At 54.5% G+C, this 22,624-nt stretch overlaps 11 protein-coding genes across 11 annotated transcripts; 8 read left to right on the top strand and 3 right to left on the bottom strand.

The window, feature by feature from the left end:
* Positions 1 to 188: 188 nt before the first annotated feature.
* On the top strand, positions 189 to 3,381 carry BP01DRAFT_414265 (putative Patatin family phospholipase). The gene is made up of 3 exons (XM_025579044.1): positions 189 to 852; positions 933 to 1,777; positions 1,839 to 3,381. Exons 1-3 carry the CDS (start codon positions 574 to 576, stop codon positions 3,079 to 3,081), a joined length of 2,367 nt encoding a protein of 788 aa, XP_025433331.1. The 5' UTR covers positions 189 to 573; the 3' UTR covers positions 3,082 to 3,381.
* Positions 3,382 to 3,966: 585 nt separating this feature from the next.
* BP01DRAFT_213811 (uncharacterized protein) lies at positions 3,967 to 5,216 on the top strand. Its single transcript, XM_025571099.1, has one exon. It carries the CDS (start codon positions 4,282 to 4,284, stop codon positions 5,119 to 5,121), a length of 840 nt encoding a protein of 279 aa, XP_025433332.1. The 5' UTR covers positions 3,967 to 4,281; the 3' UTR covers positions 5,122 to 5,216.
* A 262-nt stretch (positions 5,217 to 5,478) lies between these two features.
* BP01DRAFT_354547 (mannose-6-phosphate isomerase, class I) lies at positions 5,479 to 7,309 on the top strand. Its single transcript, XM_025574456.1, has 4 exons — positions 5,479 to 5,858; positions 5,925 to 6,026; positions 6,086 to 6,229; positions 6,291 to 7,309. Exons 1-4 carry the CDS (start codon positions 5,820 to 5,822, stop codon positions 7,230 to 7,232), a joined length of 1,227 nt encoding a protein of 408 aa, XP_025433333.1. The 5' UTR covers positions 5,479 to 5,819; the 3' UTR covers positions 7,233 to 7,309.
* A 303-nt stretch (positions 7,310 to 7,612) lies between these two features.
* On the bottom strand, positions 7,613 to 8,591 carry BP01DRAFT_354548 (uncharacterized protein). Its single transcript, XM_025574457.1, has one exon. The coding sequence runs from the start codon at positions 8,241 to 8,243 to the stop codon at positions 7,869 to 7,871; it is 375 nt and encodes a 124-aa protein (XP_025433334.1). The 5' UTR covers positions 8,244 to 8,591; the 3' UTR covers positions 7,613 to 7,868.
* BP01DRAFT_363782 (uncharacterized protein) lies at positions 8,392 to 9,186 on the top strand (the record flags this gene model as incomplete). The annotated part of the gene is made up of 2 exons (XM_025576293.1): positions 8,392 to 8,443; positions 8,564 to 9,186. 2 exons carry the CDS (start codon positions 8,392 to 8,394, stop codon positions 9,184 to 9,186), a joined length of 675 nt encoding a protein of 224 aa, XP_025433335.1.
* Positions 9,187 to 11,299: 2,113 nt separating this feature from the next.
* BP01DRAFT_380570 (uncharacterized protein) lies at positions 11,300 to 12,100 on the top strand (the record flags this gene model as incomplete). Its single annotated transcript, XM_025577231.1, has 1 exon — positions 11,300 to 12,100. One exon carries the CDS (start codon positions 11,300 to 11,302, stop codon positions 12,098 to 12,100), a length of 801 nt encoding a protein of 266 aa, XP_025433336.1.
* A 1,230-nt stretch (positions 12,101 to 13,330) lies between these two features.
* BP01DRAFT_380571 (uncharacterized protein) lies at positions 13,331 to 14,575 on the top strand (the record flags this gene model as incomplete). Its single annotated transcript, XM_025577232.1, has 3 exons — positions 13,331 to 13,634; positions 13,696 to 13,935; positions 13,995 to 14,575. The coding sequence occupies 3 exons, from the start codon at positions 13,331 to 13,333 to the stop codon at positions 14,573 to 14,575; spliced, it is 1,125 nt and encodes a 374-aa protein (XP_025433337.1).
* A 1,007-nt stretch (positions 14,576 to 15,582) lies between these two features.
* med8 (RNA polymerase II mediator complex subunit MED8) lies at positions 15,583 to 16,506 on the top strand (the record flags this gene model as incomplete). The annotated part of the gene is made up of 2 exons (XM_025571364.1): positions 15,583 to 15,707; positions 15,825 to 16,506. Coding segments are annotated over 2 exons (807 nt in total), but the record flags the coding sequence as incomplete, so codon positions are not given.
* A 68-nt stretch (positions 16,507 to 16,574) lies between these two features.
* On the bottom strand, positions 16,575 to 17,784 carry BP01DRAFT_354552 (putative monosaccharide-P-dolichol utilization protein). Its single transcript, XM_025574458.1, has 2 exons — positions 17,016 to 17,784; positions 16,575 to 16,942 (listed from the first exon to the last, which is right to left on the bottom strand). Exons 1-2 carry the CDS (start codon positions 17,640 to 17,642, stop codon positions 16,649 to 16,651), a joined length of 921 nt encoding a protein of 306 aa, XP_025433339.1. The 5' UTR covers positions 17,643 to 17,784; the 3' UTR covers positions 16,575 to 16,648.
* A 157-nt stretch (positions 17,785 to 17,941) lies between these two features.
* Positions 17,942 to 19,983, top strand: cox10 (protoheme IX farnesyltransferase). Its single transcript, XM_025577955.1, has one exon. It carries the CDS (start codon positions 17,980 to 17,982, stop codon positions 19,585 to 19,587), a length of 1,608 nt encoding a protein of 535 aa, XP_025433340.1. The 5' UTR covers positions 17,942 to 17,979; the 3' UTR covers positions 19,588 to 19,983.
* Positions 19,984 to 20,002: 19 nt separating this feature from the next.
* On the bottom strand, positions 20,003 to 22,350 carry BP01DRAFT_335817 (aspartate--tRNA ligase MSD1). Its single transcript, XM_025573214.1, has 3 exons — positions 22,086 to 22,350; positions 21,305 to 22,011; positions 20,003 to 21,244 (listed from the first exon to the last, which is right to left on the bottom strand). The coding sequence occupies exons 1-3, from the start codon at positions 22,309 to 22,311 to the stop codon at positions 20,108 to 20,110; spliced, it is 2,070 nt and encodes a 689-aa protein (XP_025433341.1). The 5' UTR covers positions 22,312 to 22,350; the 3' UTR covers positions 20,003 to 20,107.
* Positions 22,351 to 22,624: the final 274 nt, after the last annotated feature.

The raw sequence follows: 22,624 nt of genomic DNA on the forward strand, positions 1-22,624 counted from the left end.
TACCGGGAGGATCGGCAGCAACCGAAAAGGACAGCGCGGGGAGGGAGGGTCATTTTGTGGCCTCGTGACGTTAAGGGTCTCCAAATTGCTGACTGAGCCAAATGCAAATCTGCAAACACAGCAGGTACTTGGTCCCCGGATCCCAGTCTTTTAATTTAAGTATCGAACTACTACTACTACTACTATGAGTATGGGGTACATTACTACCTAGTAGTAAATTGTGCCTAACAACACCTTAATCCATCAATCCTAGAGTTTGCGAACTATTCCATTTGCCAGTCTACTGCCTACCCTATATGACCTACTAAATCCTGTTCTGCCACTGCCTACGAGTACTTTCACTTTCTCCCCCTTCCTCCCCATACCTACCTAGTATAACTACTATCAGTTTCTCCTTCTTTGATTTGTTCCTTCCTCTGCTGAACCACGTTTGGAAAATCATTCCCAAATCCTTTGTTGGCCCCATAACCATCGGTTTTACTCCTGTTTCCCACCCAGCGGACGCTTCCTCTAAAGCCTGTTTTGCATACGTTATCGGCTTACCGGTTGGACTGATGCAGGGCCAAGCCTGTCATGTCAATAATTCACGACCCCACCGTCGTGCGCACTCAGTGCAATAGTAAATCTAGGCGACGCCCAACTCCGGATGCGATTCGAGATACGGCCGCCAGGTCCCGGCGGTCTCTACTCAAATCCCTCTCCGTCCCATCTTTGTCGTCCGTGGTCAAAAGCTCTCTAACATGGGCTGGAGACACGTGGAACTATCGAAGAGATGGCTCTTGCGCCGAACAGCGCCAGGAGAGCAGTGATAGAGAAGACAGGAAACAGGTGCTTTACTTGAAAATGCGGAATGTGAGTCACCCCCTCGCAAGTGTCCGACTGAGAGGGATACATCTAACTAATCCCTACTGTATGCTAATACCTTCGTGCAGGCGGTGACGTATGAAGAATGGCGGAGTTGTGCCAGCGAATTGGACGACCTGGAGGAGCACACCATCTGGAAGGAGACGCTTGAGTCACCTGATTACGACGTTCGTCTGATTCAAGAACGTCTTAAGCAATTGGAGGACGCCCGCATCAGTTGTGATGTCAGCCGGATGTTGTTCCTAATTCGCACTTCTCTAAGCCGAGATCTGGGGAACATGAGCAATGCCTCACTTTACCGCCATTCGCACCTGGGTACGAAAGATTTAATAGACCGATATATTACTACAGCTCTAGACACGATATCCTCGCTGGTCGAGCTATCGGGGCAAAACCGATGCGATGGCCTAGAGACCAAGTATATACTTGACCAATTACTCGCAGCGAGACAAGCGTTTGGCCGCAGCGCATTGTTGTTCTCGGGGGGCGCGACGTTCGGAATGAATCACATCGGGGTACTGAAGGCTCTGTACGAGGCCAAACTCCTCCCTCGAATCATCTCCGGGGCCTCCGCAGGCAGCATCGTGTGCGCAGTGTTCTGCACGCGCACCGAAGATGAGCTCCCGGCGCTGCTCGATTCCTATGCGTATGGTGACTTTGCAGTCTTTGGCGAAGAAAGCGAAACCGACAATATATTACAGAAGACCGCGCGGTTTCTCAAGTACGGATCGTTTCTCGATATCACACATCTAGCTAAGCTGATGAGAAGCTGGCTTGGCGATATAACCTTTCAGGAAGCATACAATCGGACCCGACGAATTCTCAACATTTGCGTCTCTAGCGCGGGAGTCTATGAGCTTCCCAAGTTGTTGAACTACATCACTGCACCGAATGTGTTGATTTGGTCTGCTGTGTAAGAAACCTCTCTCCATCTATCCTCGTTCACGTAAAGTTCCTCAGACTGACGCCAGTAGTGCTGTTTCCTGCTCAGTACCCCTGATATTTTCACCGTCAGAGCTCATGGCTAAAGATCCTATAACTGGAGAGCCAACGCCTTGGCACGACTTGCACAAACAGTACATCGATGGATCAGTGGACGGCGACCTGCCGATGAACCGATTGTCCGAGATGTTCAATGTGAATCACTTCATTGTGTCGCAGGTCAATCCTCACGTCGTCCCATTCTTGCCGAGGGATAATGGTCCAAACCAGCAAGGGCAATCGCTCTTCACTGCTCCTCAATGGTTGCACACGGCCACTCATCTGGCCAAGGACGAACTACTGTATCGCCTAACAGTTCTCTCAGAACTGGGAATCTGCCCGACAGCTTTGACGAAGACCATGTCTATTGTGAACCAGAAATACTCCGGCGATATCAATATCTACCCGGAGATATTGTATAGCCACTTCCCGGTGATACTGAAGAATCCGACGACCGAGTTCATGCTTCAAGCATGTCTCTGTGGGGAGCGTGCAACATGGCCTAAGCTCGGTCGCATTCGAAACCATTGTGCTATTGAATTGGCATTGGACATGGCTGTACAGCAGATGCGAGCAAGGGTGGCCTTTTGCCCTGGTGAGGTTCGCATAAGGTCGGATAGTAGTCTCGATAGTCGCTCGCTCGAGTCACTAGAGAGCAGTGGCGGCCGTGGCCGTATGCTCAATCGTCGGAGTTCATATAGCCATGAGCTGGAGCGACGAAAGCTACCCAAGCAGCACAACATCTGTCAAGCCACCCCATATTTGCAAAGATCTCGGAGTGTCTTCTTATCTAAATACTCACAAAGCATCGATGGCGTGAGCCTTGCGCGCCAGGATCACGATCTCGAGCGAAGTACGCAAGGGGAGGGGGAGAACTCCTCCAGTACTGGCGACGAATCTTATTCTGCGGAGTCTGACACCGACGAAGAACCACTGCCTTCGTTTTCCGAACGCCTCCAGTTGAGCAAATCTTGGCGATCCTGGGAGCCGTGCTCGCAAGATCACCCGTACTCTTTGCTGGCTCTCAAGAATGGTTCGCTTTCTTCACAGTCGACGCCCGGCCTTTCGTCTTCATCCGGTCACTCTGCCCGGTCGCCATTCAATGGTATTGCGATTCGTTCTCCAGAGTATGCCACCTGTGGCATGCACGAGACGTCGTTATCACCATCGCGCCACCTGCTGCGAATGACGCCAACAACCCATGCAAAAACGCCCAGCAGGTCGTCTCTGACATGAAGTGATGACTGCGCCAGGATCCAGCGTGCATCATAGCTGTCGCTACGCAATGGCGACTTCTTGCTCATTTTCCATGTTTTACACTTTTGCACATTATTGGATTATATTATTGTCAATACTGGACATGCATTGGGGTCTTGTGTCCCTCCTAGAGTATGTACGCAGTCTAGATCTCAGGAGTCGGCGTCTGGAATGGCTGGTTACTAGACGAGCCTGATTTAGAGAGCACTAATCATAGACTGCATAAGATAATGGAAGCTTTGGGGTTTGCTGACTTGCGAATGATCATCATTGACAATTTACTCCCATGACTTTCCTAGAGGGGCTGGATTTGGTGCCGGGCGAGCCGGACAATGACCTGCATGCAGCGATGACTGAAAATAGAACAGGTTCGTGGGCGCGTCAGGCAGTTCCATGATTGGACTGACTGGGCGACAAACGACATGCAATCTACGGGAAGTTGCGAATCGCTTGAACTGCAGAGCGGGGGAAAGATGTGAGTCCACGTAGTAATTCACCTCATCCGGGCGCATCGCTAACTGCCTTACCGTCCAATGATTTAAGCGCATGTCCCTAATTTTGGGTAGCACCCGCTGCAGGTGCTACTAATTACTTGAGGTAAGTGATCTTAATATAGATGACCCCCTGGTGTACACATCCTTCCTCGGCGGCTAATTCTCCAGTTCATCCTTCCCCCATGCTTCATCCTCCAGTCTGTTTGTTTCTAATGTTGGCAAGAAGCATACACTAAATTCCTTCTGCATGGTGCAGCTCATTTATGACTTACAGCACAATGACAGAACTACTTACTGAAATAGTTCATCCCACTCGGCTGCTTTGCCGCTGGATAAGCTTTTATATCGTTCATTGTCCACGGTCAGAGTCATGAAGGATTCACTCTTCAGCCTTCCTCACGTCTGTGCTCCTAACTTGAACTGCTTGGAAAGACAACCCGATTGGATTGTCTTGGCCTTACTTTCAGCCCTACTCTTGGTGGTTTCTGCAAGCGCTTGCTCAGTCGTCAGCCACCAACCGCAGCAGCAGTGGTGAATGGTGCTCGCACGAGTGCTTCCTCCAAGGTCTATCATGCGGCATTCTCTTTGTTCCTATTGTTGCATTTGAGGCATTTTCCTGTCAGTTCTGTGGGTGACTCAGTCGATTTTGCATCCGAGTCTCCCGACCCTTCCCAACAATTCCATCATGGCAAGCGCTGTGAAACGTCCTCTGGGTCGAGTTCGAAAACACGACGCTCCCGCGCCGCTCCATGAGCGATGGGGCGATGTGGGAATCACAGTTCCTACCGAGGGATCCTGGAATCAATATGAGGACCACCATGATTTGTCGCTCAGAAAGGGGGCTTGCGATTCAAGCTACGTTCTTTCCAGCTTGCATCGAGGTCATCACGAGGAGACCACCCCCTTGACAGATCATCCCCAGCACACCGCCAGACCCAGCTCTCTATCTATCAAAGCCCTAAACCCACGTCGACTGTCTGTGCGTCTAACTTCACGATCGAAGCCCTTGCACGATTATCCGGAGGAGCATGTCCAACAGCCCACCACCAAAGCTGAACGCAGACGGTCTCAGTTTGCCTATAGACCAATTCAGCAAGACTACCCTGCCGAAATTGCTGAAAAGACCTCATACTCCGAGCCTCGTTCGCCACGGTTCACATACATTCCCGCCGGGAATCAATTTCCAGAAGAGCTGAGAGCACCATCACCGCAGCCGCAGTACAGCCGCCGTGCAAGCTCCTGCACCCCTTCCGATGAGGACTTTAAGGAGCGGCGGTCGAGACTTCGAAGCCGTCAAACCCATCTCGAGGACACATTCAGCAACCTATCGATCGAGAATGCCCATCGCCACAATCGAGAATCTCGGTCGTTAGCTTCCCTGCGACGAAGCGAGGCGAGCAGTAGCCGGCGCACCAGCGCTTCAGTGGAAAGGAGTCTCAGGTTTTCGACAGAGAAAAGGGTCACTCGACTCGGGAAGTACATGACTACAGCTATGGTGCCTAATCCAGATCAGCTTTATGATTAACGAACGAGGCGCAATTTACGCCGATAATGCCTTGACGGCCTACGGAACCAGTCCATTCTGATTCTTGCATAGCATTGCTCTTGGCATAGCGTTGGTGGCCAAACCGATTTTCTGGCAACTCCGGTCCAGGCCGGATTTACAATATTTTGATAGTAGTACAGCATATAATAAAATCCGCATTATCAATACTCATCTCTGCTCATGACAATTGCAATCAATGGATTCGTGTTGTAGGAAAAGAAATCGTTGAATTACTAACTCACTCGCGGGCGATTGGCTGACGTCAAGCTGACGAGCCTCGCAACAACTTCGGGTTTTGACTGAATTCCTCCATTGGCGGAATCTCATCCACACCACATTGAATCTCCTCGAGATCTGCTCGTTTGATGGGCTTCTTCAACCAGTGCTCTGGCGCAACAGTTGCCGCCGTACCTGAAACCACCCACCTTTTCCGGTAATCCCGAAAGCAATAACCCTGACAGAATGATAAGGACATGACGCCATGAAACATAAAGGCTCGAACCAAGTCTTCTCCCCACAGCATGACGCCATGTCCACGCACTGAAAGGCGGTGCATCAGAACAGCAAAAATGGCCAGGAAGACTCAGTTATAATATCATTGGGAATGTGCACTTTTTCAAAATAGCCATCTTTTGATACTCGTCATCGAGCCCACCACAGACAGTATACTCTCCAATATGCCAGATTCAGTAGTTCAATTGCTCTGCGGTGTCAAGGTATGCTCGCACTTGTCTAGTCTTTCTCCGATCCTGTCCGCACGTGCTGTGCTAACCAGCATGTAGAATGACCCGTGGGGCAAGAAGGGGAAAGATTCCCTTGCGGGTGTGCTCTGGTCGAAGACCCCTGGGGCCGGGGAGGTCGATGATTCAAAAACCTATTCCGAGGTGAGCTTCGAGATCGCATCGTTCCCACTGGCTCAGCTGTTGACAAAAAAAAAATATAGATGTGGATGGGCACATACCCTACCGTTCCTTCCAAGATCCTGTCCACAGGTCAGCTTCTCAGCGACTATCTGAAGGAGAACCCGGAGGTCGTGGGCAAATCGGCGTTGGACAAATGGGGTCCGGAGGTGCCTTTCCTCCCCAAGGTATGATGCGACATCCCCAGTACTGTCTAGTTCCCAGTGAAACAGACTCACCAGCAAGCAGATTCTATCTTTCTCCAAGGCGCTTCCTCTGCAGTTGCACCCGGACAAGGCTCTGTCGGAGAAGCTTCACCAGGAGGACCCGGACAAGTACGGCGACCCCAACCACAAGCCGGAGATTGCCATCGCACTCTCGAAGTTCGAACTCTTTGCAGGTTTCAAGCCTCTCGCCGACATCGAACAGATCATGAAAGTGAAGCCTCTCGACCAGTTCGTGCCCCCCGGTCAAACATCCGGACTGGATGACGAGTTGCTCCGCGAGATCTGCCGGATCCTATTGACCTTGCCCCCCACCATTGTTGCGGAGACCGTCCAGGAGCTATTGGAGATTCCCGAGACTCGATTCGGCCCCAATCAGCGGTATATCCCTGGACTGCTCGACCGGTTACGCAAGCAGTATCCGGAGACCGACAATGGGAGCTTGGTGGCTGTGCTCTTGATGAACTACATGACGCTGGGGCCCGGCGAGGCCGTGTGTGTCCCGGCGGATAGTATCCATGCGTACCTGCACGGCGACATCATGGAGTGCATGGCCCGGTCGGATAATGTGATCAACACGGGCTTCTGCCCTAAGGCTGAGAAGGACAGTGTCGATCTGTTCACTCACGCGTTGTCATTCAAGCCGCACAGCGCAGACGAGGCAGTCTTGCCGCGACGGAAGAGCGACAAGGGGGAGTACTACAAGACGGAAGTATATGCCCCACCGTTCAGCGAGTTCAACGTTCTGGGCACCAGTCTGGGGGCGGGCGAGAAGGAGACCTACAAGCCAGTCGGTGGCCCTAGTCTGCTTATCGTGACTAAGGGCAGTGGCCAAATGAGCGTGGTCGGTGAGGACGAGAAGAAATTTGACCTCCGTGAGGGTTATACATACTATATCGGGGCCGGGGTGGCCGTGGAGCTGCGTACCGAGAAGGGGATCGCAGTATACCGTCCTTATGCGGAGTAAGCTCATGCAGGGGCAAGGCGTTGAGGAGTGGAAATCTGTGTCGATAGTCATACTAAGAGCGATCATGGTAATGTGTGAATGAATTCGTTGTTCTTATATATACAATACAACTAAGTTGTATACAGTCAATAACTACGTAGTATATCTACACACCAGAATCCACCACCGACCTCATTCGAAACATGCATTGCAGTAACTCCGGTCAGGTGAGGGAGATACTACCTACACGTTTTATATACTTATCAACCCGTTCCATAGCTCTCTTTCTACAGTCGACTGTCGTGTAAATATAAATGCACTAGACTATAGCTTGATTCTATTTTGGTCTGACAACTGAGTAAATAGCCGCCGGCGGATACGAGAAATCCCCCAGCGCTCAGGCCGGATACAAATGATCAACAATCACCGTGAACCAATGGATGTTCTGTGGACTCCCCGCGCTTATTGCAGACGACAACCTCTTTGGCTGCTTCTCCTCTTCTTCCCAATCAATCTATGCTATTTTTAAACATCGCGATTAGACCCGCTTCCATGTGCTAAGTTGTCTTCTTCAGACCCTGGATACAAGGGCCACAAGGCACAACAAATGCGGGTGACAGCACGGTGTACTCCGTATGCTGGAGGATTCATGCAGCGCTAGGGCCAATTACCGCCATCATTACCCCCCCTCCTCGCTGAGTTTAAAATAGCATTGAGTGGACCAGGCGGGGACAAAGGAAAGGGTAGTAGGGAAGGGTAAGGCAATTGAGCTTTGACACTGGATGGAGTTCTTATTTGAAGATAGGTGGCGGGTCGTTCGTTGGACCCTGTCGGGGATTTTTCTCTTTGCTTCGTCTCTTCCTGTTTCTCTCCCTTCTGCCTGGTTTTGGCTCTTGTGCGCTGCTGTTGCGTCTTGCCTCGAGCGTTTGCGGGGTGTGTGAGTGTGGTGTGTGTGTTCTTTCTTGTTGCTGCTGTCTGGGCTTCTCTGAAGTGTGAGTGAGACGAAGAAAGCGAGAGGACGCAGGTACGCATTGCATCTCATCGGATCTATGTCTGGTCAGTCCATCGAACCATCAGCCAGACCATGACAGACAGACATCAGATATTCAGCATGTCGATGATGAGAATGATGCGTTCAAGACACCTTGAGAGTCGATCGACAGAACTCTCGTCGTCGAGGATGGATGGGATGATCATTGGCGTGGTGCTTGGGAGTGTCGTGCTGGTGGCCGGTGAGCCTTGACTTATTCCTTCTCGTGTCTTGTTCTATAGCATGAAGAGGAAAGGAATCGAGAAAACCACCGGGATAGAGCCTCGAGGCAACTGACTGATTCGCTTCATACAAACAACAGTCATCGGAATCCTTGCCTTCCTCTGCCACAAGAGACGCTCCCTTCAACGCCGCGAAGACCGACAATTCCTCATCGACCATCACATCTCGTATGCCTTGGGGTACTACCCCACTCTGCGTGATCTCGACACCAACAACAAGGAGCAACGCCTTGAAGAAGGAAGAGCAGGGACAGGAGGGTTGGCAGTATCAGAGACCACCGGTTTCGGTGGCTTCCCTCCTCCCACCCAGCCCATGTCGCGTCTGTCTGCTCATTACCCGAGTCCCGTGGAGGAGCTGCTCCGTGATCCACCACCTGCCTACCAGCCCCTGCCAGCGTATGATCCGTCTCGATACCAAAGGGTTGATGCCGCCCCTGTTGGACTGGCTATCCCCTACCATCCTACTGTGGACCAGCAGCAGGAAAGGCCCTCGTCATGGATGCTGGATCCCCCGGCTCCGATCATGGCTCAGCGTGATTCCTTGGTTACGCCTCGTTTTTCCTTTCAACCTTCGCCCACGATAGGTCCCATGCGGGATCTCAATGAAGGGTCGTCTCTTCCACCATCGAGCTTAGATGGTGCGACACAGACGCCTCGACGACCTAAGCCGGTGCTGTCGAGGCTGGTGACTGATCTTCGATGATCGGTTGGGAGGATGACCTGCCATTTTCATACCGTCGCTCGCTTATAGATTGATACCTCTCGTGCCTTTATTCATTTCTTTGGAATGCGTTCGTTGTTTGATGGGGGTCTTCTTGGGGATTCCACATTCGACTGAGCGTTGGGAAGACACAGCTGGCTTGGATGCATTATGAGGATGATGATTATGATTGCGGTGATGATGTTTATGATGTCAATGAAGACTACGAAGAGAGAAAGAGGATGAGGGAGGATAAGAAAGCACGCCAGCTACATGGTACAGCAACGAGGTGATATTAACTCATGATCGAGTTACTCCGGCAGGAAAACATGAACAACCTCACTATCCACCAATGTGATTCCAATGTCATTGGTGATCTAACTCGAAGAGTTTCGATGACATTTGCTATGAGCACTTGCCTTCTGCGCCAGGGTCCCTCATTCTAGGTTGGTACTTTTTCAGCTCAGCTCGTCTCTTTCCTCTCCCCTTCCCCACTTGCTGTTCCCTTCCCCCCTCCCCCTTCTCTCTCATCAAGAGCGATTTTTGTGATCGACTGACACTTAACGAATTATCCCAGGCCAAGTTGATACAGATTACCGCAGAGTAGACTATTGATTGGTACCTCGCCTAGTCACGGGCCACGGCAGGCGGTTAAAGGACCGGAGCAAACAGGGCATACCTCACCCCCTGTACAGGTTGATGGCGAAAGATTGTATGTACTCACTACCACTGCGACACGCCTTATCGTCAGCGAGCCGACAGACGACAACAAAGCCCGAAACGGGGTTACTGCAGTACCTGAATCGCGTCCATTAACCCAAAGAAGAAAACGCTACAATCGATGTCTCGGAGCCGACGAGCTGCGGAGTGACGAGGAGATGTGACAATGACTCCTCGCCTGCCTGAGGGGACCCATCCAGGCGCGTAGATAAGCTCTGCGGGTGGTTCGGGTCCAGCCGCGACGATCAAACCGGTGATTGTCCATTCCGGCTTCCCCTCTTTCTTGTCGCGAGATCTGGCATCGATGAGCAAGCAAATGGCTTGCTAACGCCGGCCGAACCCACTATCCTCGCCCTAATTATTGGCTGACCAGTGAAATGCCCAAGTCTCGCCTTGATGCTTCCAGCGATCACGAGGCCTCCAGCTATCACCACCGGCGGTTAGTATTCGCCTTATCGGTCCTTCTCCACGACATGTCTTAAATCGATACTACGCACCTGCTAGCTCCGACAAGGGTATTTCCAGTCCTTCCAATGCTGATAGAAGCCAGGGTCACCAGACGCGCCATGCCAAGATGACGACCCATGACTAGATGCTTTTCCGGCCAACATCATAGCAGCTGTGCACAGCTAGCACGCCGCCAAAGCAAGTTGACTGCGGCGCATCGTCATCCTCGCGAGTAACCCCCTTTCACCCCTGCCTAGCAATTATGCAGACCGGGTCATACCTCGGTCTCATACGCTTGTTCATGGCCACTGATCACGGCCGTCCTCCGTGCCGCTTTCATAAGCGTGGTCGCTTTTCGGATTATTCTGGCCCTTACTGGGCGTATCTCCCCACTCCACCAGAGCGAAAAGACCACAACGAGGGTGGGAGAACCAAACTGTCGGGTCATGAATGCGTTACTTTCCCGTGCGACCGTAGCTGACTCGCTGGGCCCCGTATGACTGTCTGCCTGCTGGGGAGGGGGCGGGGGGTTTCCTGAAGGAAACCCAATTGTCCGTCCCTGAGGCAAAAGACCCTCATCTACCAACTTTTTGAGCGATGTGCATGAGCCCTTCGGCCGGCATAGGTCCTCCGGGCATTGGGTAAAGTGTACTGGATCGATCGAGATTGGTCTCGAAGCCTGCGGTGCTGCTTGGTTGAGCTTCGCTCCATCGTTTGCTTTCCTCTTTGGACAGCTTGGGAAAACGAACTGGGTAGGTGGACGACGTCTGGAGGGAGAAAAAGGGTCCGGCTATACGCCGTGGTTGACCCATCTGTTGAAAGGTACCGTGAATGTCTCGGCTCTTCCCTCCTTGGCCTTCAGTCCTTCGCTCATCCGTGGCTTAACCCGTCGATGCTAATCCACCCCAGCCTTTTCAGGCTTCATTCCATGAAAAGTCCTCTTGCGATCATGGCGAACCTCATGCAGAAGTTGCGGCGAAAGCGAAAGTTATCATCGGAATTGCACTCACGATGGGGCGACGTATCTATCACTTACCCCAATGGTGGCTCTTGGAATCAGTGGGATCAGGCGAGCGCGGGCAGCCGCACGTCCAATGGAGACCACGACAGGCGACAGAACTCTCTTGAGCCCGGTCGTTGCGCCAGCTCGCCACGCATAGGATCTTCCGTACTACCAGCCAGCCGAGATGTGCGGGCACAATCCGTCGACTCGGCCATGACTATCCCCACGGGATACTACGATGCACGGGTGGGAAGTCGCTCAAGGATGAAACAAGACTCGTATGAATCGACCTCGGTCCATCCGCCTAGTGCGTGGTATCATTCGTGTTCCGACGATGGCTCTCTGGAAGAAACTGATGGAGCGGCCGCTGCACCATCGCAAGGTGGTATATCGACTGGGCGACATCAGCCCTCGTTCGGGCGGCCCAGTCCATACGATGATGCTGAGCTCTACTCGCGCGCATCTAAATCTCCTCCACTGTCAGTGACCTCGCGAATGCGCGGCGGGTGTAGTACTCAGGGATGCTTGGTGGAATCCCCGGTGTCGATGCCAGGGACGTTCGGATCGAGACATAACAGCTACACTTCTTCAGGGCAGTCAAATCCGTCCCCAGCAGAGGACCCTAGGATTCCGGGCATTATTCCACCATCGTCAGCACTGGCAGAGCGGCGAGCTAGCCGACGTTCTAAGCAAGAGCTTCCACGAGCCCACGAGTTGGTACCCTCGTACGATGAACTATATGGATAGGAGGTCTATTGAGAGAGATGGGTTTGGCAGATACATTGGGTGGCGGTTCTGGTTTACGCATGTCGGTCGGTTTGTAACTTGGAGTGGCAGTCGGTGGTTTCGTTTTGTCTTGTGGCCATCGTCTAGCGTTGATGGCGAGGGCCTTTGAATCCGAGGCGGCATGGCTTGAATTCTCGCTGGCTGAGAGTGTGGCTCGCGGGGCGAAGGCCGAGGATTAAACCTGCATTGTGGCGTTGTGGACACTGTACTTACAGTAGTTGGTAGTTTGTGGTGGCCTGTTTGGAAGGCGTTTTGAAGAGATGCGCGTCTCCTATTGTTTTAGGGGGGGGTGAGAGGGAATCTCCTCCACCAGGCTGCATATCTCCGTTGGGAGAACAAGAATCGATCTGATCCAAGTCCAAATCGATCACACCATCGTCACCTTTGAATCTCTTCAAAAAAGAAGAAGAAAAAGGGAAAAACCCCCAATTCAGCAAGCAATCATCCATTGATTGACTTGCAGTTGGGGCAGGCTGAACTTGTCCAATGTGAGGCAGGCTGCAAGCGCCGAACCCCGCAAAGCCGACAAGCAGCGAGAAAAAAACTCATCCTTCGTGCAGGAGGAGTTCCAGCAAATCACACCAGCACAAGCTCATTCCCGGGACTGCAAGCTTCTGCACTACATGTCACATTCACAGTTGCCCCCCATCACAATGATCAACAAGCCCCCCTCGTCTGATTGCGAGAGGGCTTTTACGCGCCCAGGTTTGAACCCCATCCCATCTATCCTTTGTTGTTGGCCTACTGGGTTCAATCCTAGAAACAAGCTAGTCTAAGCCAGTGTCATCCAATTCCAACCCCCGTTTGGTGATCCGGCACGGAGCAGCGGTTCTCCTCTTCGCCCCCGTGGTCATTTTTACACATATCAATTCCCATCATGGCTCCGATCCATGCCGTCCAACCGAAGAGCTTGTCCTGCATTCTAGGATCCGCTTCGCCATTTCTACCCTCTGTCCCCCTCCTCTCTCCCGTGGCTGGTGCACGTTCTCCCCCTTACCTTTGGTTTCGGATCGTGGGTCATCCACTTCCTGTCGCTATCTCTATCTCCTTGGCCGTACCGTGAGTTCGATGCCGGCTCGGTCGACCTCCTTTGCACTGAGCACCTCCATTCGTTTGGCAAGGTAGACCCGGTTATCTCGGTTGTCTGGCGCACCCAGGACGATTCATCAGTGAGACCTCGGCATCATCAGGATGATGATGTTCAAATTGCGGGGCCCGAGCCCTCGGTCTACCTACGTCTGGACGGTGGCAGCACCGTTGCTATTACTGACTTACCTGGCATCACCGGCCGGGGCATTGTACGCAACTTACGGCTCACCATGCTATGACGTCTGTAGCAACCCGACCAACACCACTTCCTCGGAGATTGTCTGTCTGGACGAATCGTACAACAGTACGGAGAAGGGCCGGTCTTTCCAAAAATGTGTATCCTGCGAGCTGCAGAGTAATTACACCGACGCCGATACCGAGATCAGTGACTTCGCATGGGGTCTTTGTAAGTGTTGTGACTCTGTTCGGTTGCCGTTGGCCAGGCGCTGACCTCGTCTCGTGTCCAGATAATCTCCGCTTCGCATTTGACACCTGTGTGTACGGGTATCCAGAGGCTGTGAACACGGTCTCAACGCCTTGTCTTGTGGCGTGCCTGGGGTTGAGTCCTGCGTTCGAGTTTGAGCTGCTGAACCCGACTTATAATACCCTGCGGACCTATTGCGCCACGGGAGCATTTGCCGACAACCACATCGACACCTGTAGTAACTGCTACAACCTGACCAGCACCCAGGGGTATCTGGCCAATTGTGCGTATAATCCCGCGTTGAGTTGGGAGACCAAGCTGCTAACGGGAGTGAATCATCAGTCCTAGAAGCGATGCGTTATGAGTGCCATTTCCCCGTGCCCGTGGACACGGCATTTCCTATCAGTCCATCCGAAATTTTCTCGGAGGTGCAACTCCCCTTCTATTCGACCGATCTGCTGAACAGCACATCGCACGACCCGATCAATTATCGGCTGGCGACGCTGATCGGACTGCCGGTGATGGGGTTTGTGATTTGTGTCTGTCTGTTCATCCTGAGTATCATCTTCTGCTGCCAGTGGCGGCGCAGGTATGTCCGCCGGGAGCGGGCCTCGGAGCAGCAGCGGTGGAAGACGCTGGTTGCGGAGCACCCGTGGCGTGGCCCGGCGCCCTCTCCACAGGAGATGTATCCGCCGGGGGCGTATCAACAGCCGCAGCCACAGCCGCAGCCGCAGCCTCCAGGGCACCACCAAGAAGCGTCGGGCTTCCACTTTGTGGATAATGATGGCCGCAGCCAGATGGTGGGATACTCGAAGCAGCAGGTGAAAGAGACAACCGTGGCGGTGCAGGGCGAGTTGTCTCCGGAAGAGAAGGGTAAGGGGCCGGAGGACTTCTTCCCGGTCCAATCTGACTCCAAGTCGTAGGTTGTGGGTAATGCAGCCAAGTCTTCAGCATCATGGGTGATGCCCTGAGGTGTTTTTGAGATTCATCACCATGAGTGACTGGCCTCCACGTGGAGAACGATACTGTGTGAAGTTTGTGTTTGTTTTTTTTCGCGTGCGGCATGAGTCTCTGCTATGACTTTATGATGAGCGAGCGGATCGGATGGATCGACACGAGGAGCATGTTCTTGTATACCCCATCTCCTTTGAGTATTGCACATAAATCCAGTTTGATAATGGTACTGCGAGTGTCAACAGCGATGAACAGTAAGATCAGGATGAACATAGACGCGTGGTAAACCACGCAGTGGAGATGCCAAAAGATGATGGAACGTAGGATGGAGAAGGGTAAGTATGCAGGAAAGACCCTGAATCGGTCCTCCCAGCAGGAGGTGGGTTTATAAGCCCTTTTAGATCACTGTCTCCCCAGGGGGGGAATTTGGCAGAGTTAAGCGCGGGGAAGAACTGAAAGAGGGTATGTGGTTGTGAACAGGCCTGCAGAATCCCTGCAGGGGATCTAAAAATAACACACGGGATCCTTTGCAGCGATGACAAGTCATGAGTGGTTGGCGGAGGAGGGAGCGCGTTTCATGGTGAAGCCACAGGGAAGATGATCGAGATAAGAGAGGTGAGGAGAACAGAGAACTAGGCGCCAGGATTCTATGTGGATTCAAAAGTTTTGTTGTGTATATTGTGTAGATAGTAGTAGATGAATGAGTATAGACTTACGGGAGGATAAGTATGAAAAGTACGGAGTAGTTATGTGGGGGGCTCTGCATGGCAGCGGATGGGGAAATTGACACCTCAGGCCAAACACACACCTTGCCTTGTCCCCCAACTTTCATCACCGCCCACCAACGATCATCGTGCGCAATCGCATAATTGCTAGCACCATCCTGAATTTCCCCCCCCCCCCGCCACCTCCTACTTGTCATCTCTTCTCGCTGGACAAGACTCCGTTCCCCCCGTACAGCAGGACAGAAACAAAGATGTCCTCCCCCACCCCCGATCAGATCAAAACCCTCGAGCAATCGCGTCAACGACTGGTGCAACTGACGCATTCTCTGGCCTCGTTGATCACCAGTTTGAATCAGAGTGATCCGCTACCTTCGTGGTATGTTCACCCTGCTCCGCAGTTTTTTTTTTTTTTTTTTTTTTTTTTCTTTTTTTTTTTCTGGTCATGACAGCGGCATTCTGGCCGACCACCCCCAACCCAGACTAAACAAACCAGGACCTCCCTCCAATCCCAAGCAACAATCATCTCCAATAACCTCCTCACCATCTCCGACCACCTCTCCGAAAACCGTGACCTCCTCTCCTCCCTCGTCGCTTACCCGGCCCCCTCCTACCCCTCGCGCAACCCGACCAACACCGTCGCCCTCGAGCAGCTCCTCCGCACGAAACTCGATCCCCGCGTCGAGGACTGGGTGGCCCGCGGTCGGAAGGCGGGCGGTCTCGTCGGGGGTGCTTCGACTGGTGGATACCCCGATGCAGGCGCAGCTGCCGGCGCAGGGCTGGACGATTTAGCTGCGCTCGCGGAGCTGTGGGATTGGGCGCCCGTCGAGGCGAATCAGGAGGCGAGGCGGAGGAATTGGGGCGGTAACTTTACGTTGGAGGAGCGGGAGGGTGGAATCGGAAATGTGGTGACTGGGCTGCGGAGAGTGTTGGAGGATGATGACGATGATGATGATGAAAGTGGCAGTGAGGATGAGGAAGACGAGGAAGGGGAGGGAGAGGCGGAGGAGATGGAGGTTGTTGGGGTGAGGAGGAAGTCCGGTGCAGCCGCTGGGCTGGAGTTTGAAATTGCGCCTGCTTCTGCTGGTGGCCACCACCACCAGCAGCAGCAGAAGATGGATGCGCCTGCGGTGCCTTTGGATGAGATTTTGAGGTTCATGACTGTTGGCGTTATGCCCAGTCAGAAGTGATTTGGAGGCTCAAAAAAAAGGGGCCGTATTACTTCCTACGAGTGGACAATGGCAAGGAAGGGGGAAAAGTGGATTGGAATTATCGTCGAACTGAAAGAATCTATACGAGGAAAGAAAAAAAAGGACCCAATCAACCACGTCTCCGGGTGGTCGGAGTCTTGCCCGAGGCCTTGGGCGAGGAGATGCCCGAGCTCGTGGCCGTGGGCTTCGGAGTCGACACGCTCGTCGCGCTGCCGATGGGCTTGCCCTGAGTGGTCTTCTTGCCCTGGGACACGGCCGGGCTGTTCCAGTAGTACAGCATCTGAGCCGCCAGAACCAGGTTCAGCGAGAATCCGGCGATGAATCCGTATAGGATCAGCTTGTCGTCCACCTCCTGCAGGGTGGTGAAGATGCGCGACAGGGAACCGGCGAGGTAGTTGAAGACCTGTAGATACAAACAAACGTATTAGCTAGAGGGCGCGAAGGGCAGAACAAATCGAAACACTCCGACCACTTACAGCAAAAGCACTCAGCTGGCCAGTGCCACCTTCCCGCCAGATAGTGTAGATCTGCGGCGCCTTGCTAGCCACACCCAGCGCTCCGGCACCGGCCTGCAGCAGCGACATGGTGTTCGCATCCACAAGGGTCTGATCGAAGAGCAAGGCGTACACGCTGGCCGCAACCACGGCGACAAACGCCGCCGCCGCCGCGGACCGGCCCGCAAACACCAGCACCAAGACACCCACCACCACATCCTGCAGGGCGATCAAGGCCGACTCGCCAAAGGTGCTGAAGGGGAATTGATTGCGCACGCTGTACGAGAGCGTGATGAGCAGGCTGGCCGTCTCCAGCGCATACGAGACGAACGAGACGCCGGCCGACGAGCGCGAGCTGATGAGCTTCACGATCTGGGGCACCTTGACAATAGCGCTGGCGCCGACGATGGCAATCCCCAGCGCCTTCGAGATAGCCAGCGAGGTGCAGGCGGGATCCTTGCTCACGTCGAGGTCGACCACCAGAGCGTTGTGGCAGGACTGGCCGATCAGCGAGATGATCGCATCGTGCACGGGTTCGGGCACGGCCGAGACGATGGGGCGAAGGACGGGCTGGAGAGGATCCAGGACGGATTTTTGGAGGACGTCCATGTTGTATTTTGAAGGAAAGAAGCGATGGATGTGCAGGAGTCGCAGTGATGTTGAGTGTGAGGGTGGATAAAGTGGTTCTGCTGAGTAGGGAGAGTAATAAGAGACAACAAAGAACAAAAGTCCTCCGGAGAAAACAAAAAATTAATAGTTTAAGTGATAAAATCGGATGATGACAATCGAGTGGAATCTCCTCGATCCGCTGCACAGCTGGTCGCTGCCGCCCCCCGGACGGACACTGGAATCTTTCCCTCTTTGGCTTCAATTCATCGAATTGGGCTGGTTTCTGTGCTTCCGGACTTCCTCACGGCTGTCTGCTGCCCCCCTTCGTTTCTTCGCCATGAGTCTCCTCCGCTGCTCCTTGCGGGTGGTAGGACCGACTCGCGATGCCGGTCGGATCGCATCCCAGGGTCTCTTGAGACGCTCTCTCTCACCGCGTCTGTCCGGCGCTGGTCTCCGCGGCTTCATCTCGTCTTCCCGCTCTGGCTCCGACAGCGCCGACTCTCAATCTGCTCATGCACCCCTCCACCGCTCCTCTTTTTCGGCCAACCGCATTGAGGATGCAGCAGCCAGCAAGGCCAGCTTGCTGTCCTCTCTCTCGACCAACAATGCCTCCGTTCAGCCCGACTCCTCAGCCCGCAAACCAGCATCAGACCACGACCCGACATCATCCTCTTCCTCTTCCTCCTCCTCCTCCCCCCCCGTTTCAATTCCTTCTCCATCGATACAGACAGAGCTTCCACACCGCCGGAGGAAACGACTCAAGGATGAAGCTGCAGCAGGCGACGCCGAAGCTGAACATGTTATTCCCCCCGACGCCTCCGCACAGCTGTCGGCCATCTCCTCCGCTCTCCCCACCACGTCCCCGCGCCGCAAGATGGCGGCCTTCCTCGCGCTCTGCAAGCCTCGATTATCCATTCTCGTCGTCCTGACCACGACTACGGCCTACGGCATGTACCCCATCTCCACTCTCCTTGCGCTGGACCCGTCTATGACCCCGCTTCCGACCCTCTCGACCTCCACGCTCACATTCCTCTACCTGACGGTGGGCACCTTCCTCTCCAGTTGTTGCGCCAACACCATCAACATGTACCTCGAGCCGAAGTACGATGCCCTCATGTCGCGCACGCGCAATCGCCCGCTGGTCCGCGGCCTGGTCTCCCGCCGCGGGGCGGTGCTCTTCGCTCTCGCAACCGCGGTCTCCGGGCTGGGCCTGCTCTACTTCGGCACGAACCCCACTGTCACCGCCCTGTCTGCCGGGAACATCATTCTCTACGGCTTCATCTACACTCCCCTCAAGCGCATCCACGTGATCAACACCTGGGTCGGGGCTATTGTCGGCGGGATCCCGCCGCTGATGGGCTGGGTCGCCGCCGCCGGCCAGACCGCGACGACCGGCCATGACACCTGGCGCGACATGCTCTTCAGCGAAGACAGCATCGGGGGTTGGCTGCTGGGCGGGATTCTCTTCGCCTGGCAGTTCCCCCACTTCAACGCCCTCTCCCACACCATCCGCGAGGAATACAAGCGCGCCGGCTACAAAATGCTGTGCTGGAAGAACCCGGCCATGAACGCGCGCGTCGCTCTGCGCTACTCGGTGCTTATGTTCCCCATCTCCATCGGCCTGTGGTGGGTCGGCGTCGTCGGCCACGGGTTCCTGGTCAGCAGCTCCCTCGCCAACGCCTGGCTCGTGAAGGAAGCCTACCGCTTCTGGAAGTTCCAGGGCGGCCAAGGCAGCGCCCGCGGCCTCTTCTGGGCGAGTATCTGGCAGTTACCGGTTCTGTTGGTGGGCGGCCTAGTCACCAAGAAGGGCCTCTGGGATGGCGTGTGGCGCCAAGCCTTCGGACAGCCCGAGGATCCCGAGGATGATGAGGCCGATTATATGTATCTGGATGAAGAGGAGGAAGCTGCTGCTTCTGCTGCTGCTGCTGCCGCTGCTCGGCCTTAGGATTGACACCTAGTAATCCTAAGAAGCGCGGATTCTGTCCGGTTCGACGAAATACAAACTCAATGTAAAACAGAGAAAAGACATAGAATGATTGGCATGGCTTCGGAGAAGAGAATGCGGCGGTGGTATTATATACTCTTTGTTCTTTTGATTTGTCCACTCCTTTCGCTTCCTTCAACCACGAAGTTTTGGTCTTGTGTGTATTTAGATTCCCTGTTCTGTCGGAATGTGGACGGCGTTTATTTTGTGGTGTGTCTGTTGGTTTGTTCTGGTACCTCTTGTATAACAGCCGCCTTTTCTTGGGGTATGATTATCTCCTGACTTTGTATGTCTATCTAGTCCGCTGGTAGTGTCGACGCGTAGCTGATGTGCGGGTTGCAACCAGAGAAAGATGGGGTTTTTTTCTATACAGTATACAGGATATCTATCATACAACGCTAGTCATACATGGCGGGACAATGACGTGTCTCTCGTCGAAACTGGTAATCTGATTTACCAGACACGAAAGACAGAAGCTTCATCAGGCGGACTCCTTGACCGCTAGATGATAGATCTTGGCCGCCTCCTCGCTGATCGGGCTGGGCGCCTTGACCATGGGATCCTCCCCGGTCTTGCCCATCTTGGGGAAGGCGATGACATCGCGCACCGACTCGCGGCCCAGCATGACGGCGACGAGGCGGTCGAAGCCCAGAGCGAAGCCGGCGTGCGGGGGGCAGCCGGCGCGCAGGGCGTCGAGCAGGTGGGCGAAGTCGGCGATGCGGTGGTCGGGCATGCGCAGGACCTCGCGGAAGACGAACTCCTGGACGGCGGCGTCGTGGATACGGCGACTGCCGCCGCCGAGCTCGACCCCGTTGACGACCAGGTCGTAGTGGTCGGCGGTGGCCTGCGTCGGGTCGGCGCTGGTCAGGAGGTCGACGTCCGCCGCCGTCTTCGGGGCGGTGAACGGGTGGTGCGTCGCGGAGAAGCCCGCCGCGCCCCCCTGCCCGGGCTCCTCGGCCGAGTCTTCGGCTGCTGGCGTGAAGAGCGGGAAGTCCACCACCCACATGAACTCGAAGCCGGGCACGGCGGGTTTGAAGCCGCCCGCGACCGCGGCCGCGTGCAGTGCCCGGCGGAGGTTGCCCAGCGCGGTCGAGCCGCCCGTGAGCGAGTTCTGCGGCCGCGCTTGGATGACCACCAGGTCGCCGTGTTCGATCCCCAGGCTGTTCTCGAGGTGTTCGGCCGCCTCGAAGCCGAAGGGCTGCAGGCCGCTTAGCGGCTTCCGGGCGTCGACCACGAAGATCCCGGGTCCGCCGTCGGAGTTCTCGTTGAAGGGCGCGCCTTCGGGGGAGTCGAGGAAGTTGGTGATGAATTCCTGGGTGGCCGCCGGGTCGTTGTCGTTGCCCTCGAGCTTGAACACTTCGACCACGGGGTTGTCGAGCGGGGTGATCTTCCGGACCAGATCCACGGGGAGGAGGTAGTCGATGCGCGAGATCTCCATGCCGTACCGCGTGTCGGGCTTGTCGGATCCGTACCGGCTCATCGCTGTCTGGTAGGGCATGCGGCGGAAGGGGCCTGAGGGCGCGGGCTCCGGCATCAGCGTAGACCAAAGACGACGGATAACGCCTTCGACGACCTCCATCACATCAGTTCCTGAAGCGAAGGACATCTCGAGATCGAGCTGTGGAAAGTATGGTCAGTATGAGGACGTGATGGCTGGCTCCACGGGGGGTGGACGCACCTGGGTGAATTCAGGCTGTCGGTCAGCGCGGAGATCCTCGTCGCGGAAGCACCGTGCAAATTGGTAGTATCTCGGGATCCCACTGGCCATGAGGATCTGCTTGTACTGCTGCGGACTTTGCGGTAGGGCGTAGGCTAAACCGCGCTTGCGGGAGGGCACCAGGAACTCGCGTGCGCCCTCCGGGGTAGATTTGAAGAGCAGCGGCGTCTCGATCTCCACGAAGGCAGGCCGAGACTGCTCCAGCGCCTGTCTGCACACGTTGCGGGCCTCAGCCCGGAAGCGTAGTGCATCGCGCAGCTCGCTGCTTGATCGCAGCTGCAGATGGCGGTGCTTGGGTGGGTGGACGTGATCCCCGGTCATGACAATGTCTTTTGGGAACTCGTTCAGCGCTTGGACCTCGTCTAGGACAATCTCCCATGGGTCTTTTTCGGCCATCTCTGCATCTTTGGCTTGCTTCCTCTGGACCGTGCCCTTGATCACCACGGGGCTGTGCGCACGCACTGCTTTGAGCGCGGCAAAGGATCCGCTTTTCTTGGTCGAGACGAGTTGGACGCTGTATTTCATGGTTGGATCGGTCAGACGCACAAATGCGAGCTTGCTGGAGAGCTCTCTGCGGTTCCCGACATAGCCTTGTAAAACGACTTGCTGGCCTGGTTCGGCTTTGGTGAGGAATGTCTCGAAGTCATATGTTGGGGATGGGAATTCGACTGCGTAAGGTGATGGTCAGCGGAGGGGTTTAGTTGATTGTCGCAGGATTGCAGGGAGTTATAGGATTGCGCACTCGACTTTTTGAAGTTTGCCAGCACACTCGATGCAGTTGATGCATTCTTTTCAACTGGGGATTGCTCGTGAGTGGATTGCCCACTTTGGGGAGCTCTGAGCGGCGAGCTCTGTGCATAGAAGGTCCGGTTCAACGCCGGTCGTCGGCTGCGGCGGAGGTAGTTGGAAATCTCAAGGTAGCTGGCACGGAGCTGCGGAGAGTAACGGGGCGCTCTGGCCAGAAACATCTTGAGACTCAATGTCTGCTATTAAAAGCTTCACTGGAGTCGGAGCGATCAATTGAGATGAACCTGCATGATATGATGATCGGGTGGATTCATACTGCAGGGCGGCAAGGCATGGCAGATCCACTCCCTCCGCTTCCCCCATTGAGCCTAGGGTGGTTTCCCGCCCACTACAAATTTGGCTTTCAGCGGCCCTCTTTTATTTTTCCTCTTCATCCTTCCAAGTTTTATTAAAGTGAGTGCTGCCTTTGCCATGACGAACGCTAAGATTCTATCGTTGACAGTAGCTAACATTTCTCCCCAGATGATGAAAGCC

This window comes from Aspergillus saccharolyticus (genome assembly GCF_003184585.1).
Source record: "Aspergillus saccharolyticus JOP 1030-1 unplaced genomic scaffold BP01scaffold_7, whole genome shotgun sequence".
Classification (NCBI taxonomy): Eukaryota; Fungi; Ascomycota; class Eurotiomycetes; order Eurotiales; family Aspergillaceae; genus Aspergillus; species Aspergillus saccharolyticus.

Bases quoted from the DNA above. Each gene is read 5' to 3' on its own strand.
- BP01DRAFT_414265 (XM_025579044.1), top strand. From the start codon at position 574: ATGTCAATAATTCACGACCCCACCGTCGTGCGCACTCAGTGCAATAGT. The intron at 853-932 runs GTGAGTCACCCC...ACCTTCGTGCAG, and splicing joins TTTACTTGAAAATGCGGAAT to GCGGTGACGTATGAAGAATG. The intron at 1,778-1,838 runs GTAAGAAACCTC...TGACGCCAGTAG, and splicing joins GTGTTGATTTGGTCTGCTGT to TGCTGTTTCCTGCTCAGTAC.
- BP01DRAFT_354548 (XM_025574457.1), bottom strand. From the start codon at position 8,243: ATGCGTACCTGCGTCCTCTCGCTTTCTTCGTCTCACTCACACTTCAGA.
- BP01DRAFT_354552 (XM_025574458.1), bottom strand. From the start codon at position 17,642: ATGGACGTCCTCCAAAAATCCGTCCTGGATCCTCTCCAGCCCGTCCTT. The intron at 16,943-17,015 runs GTAAGTGGTCGG...TTGTATCTACAG, and splicing joins GCCAGCTGAGTGCTTTTGCT to GTCTTCAACTACCTCGCCGG.
- BP01DRAFT_354547 (XM_025574456.1), top strand. From the start codon at position 5,820: ATGCCAGATTCAGTAGTTCAATTGCTCTGCGGTGTCAAG. The intron at 6,027-6,085 runs GTGAGCTTCGAG...AAAAAAATATAG, and splicing joins ATTCAAAAACCTATTCCGAG to ATGTGGATGGGCACATACCC. The intron at 6,230-6,290 runs GTATGATGCGAC...ACCAGCAAGCAG, and splicing joins AGGTGCCTTTCCTCCCCAAG to ATTCTATCTTTCTCCAAGGC.
- BP01DRAFT_213811 (XM_025571099.1), top strand. From the start codon at position 4,282: ATGGCAAGCGCTGTGAAACGTCCTCTGGGTCGAGTTCGAAAACACGAC.
- cox10 (XM_025577955.1), top strand. From the start codon at position 17,980: ATGAGTCTCCTCCGCTGCTCCTTGCGGGTGGTAGGACCGACTCGCGAT.
- BP01DRAFT_335817 (XM_025573214.1), bottom strand. From the start codon at position 22,311: ATGTTTCTGGCCAGAGCGCCCCGTTACTCTCCGCAGCTCCGTGCCAGC. The intron at 22,012-22,085 runs GTGCGCAATCCT...CACCTTACGCAG, and splicing joins GGCAAACTTCAAAAAGTCGA to TCGAATTCCCATCCCCAACA. The intron at 21,245-21,304 runs GTGCGTCCACCC...TACTTTCCACAG, and splicing joins GACAGCCTGAATTCACCCAG to CTCGATCTCGAGATGTCCTT.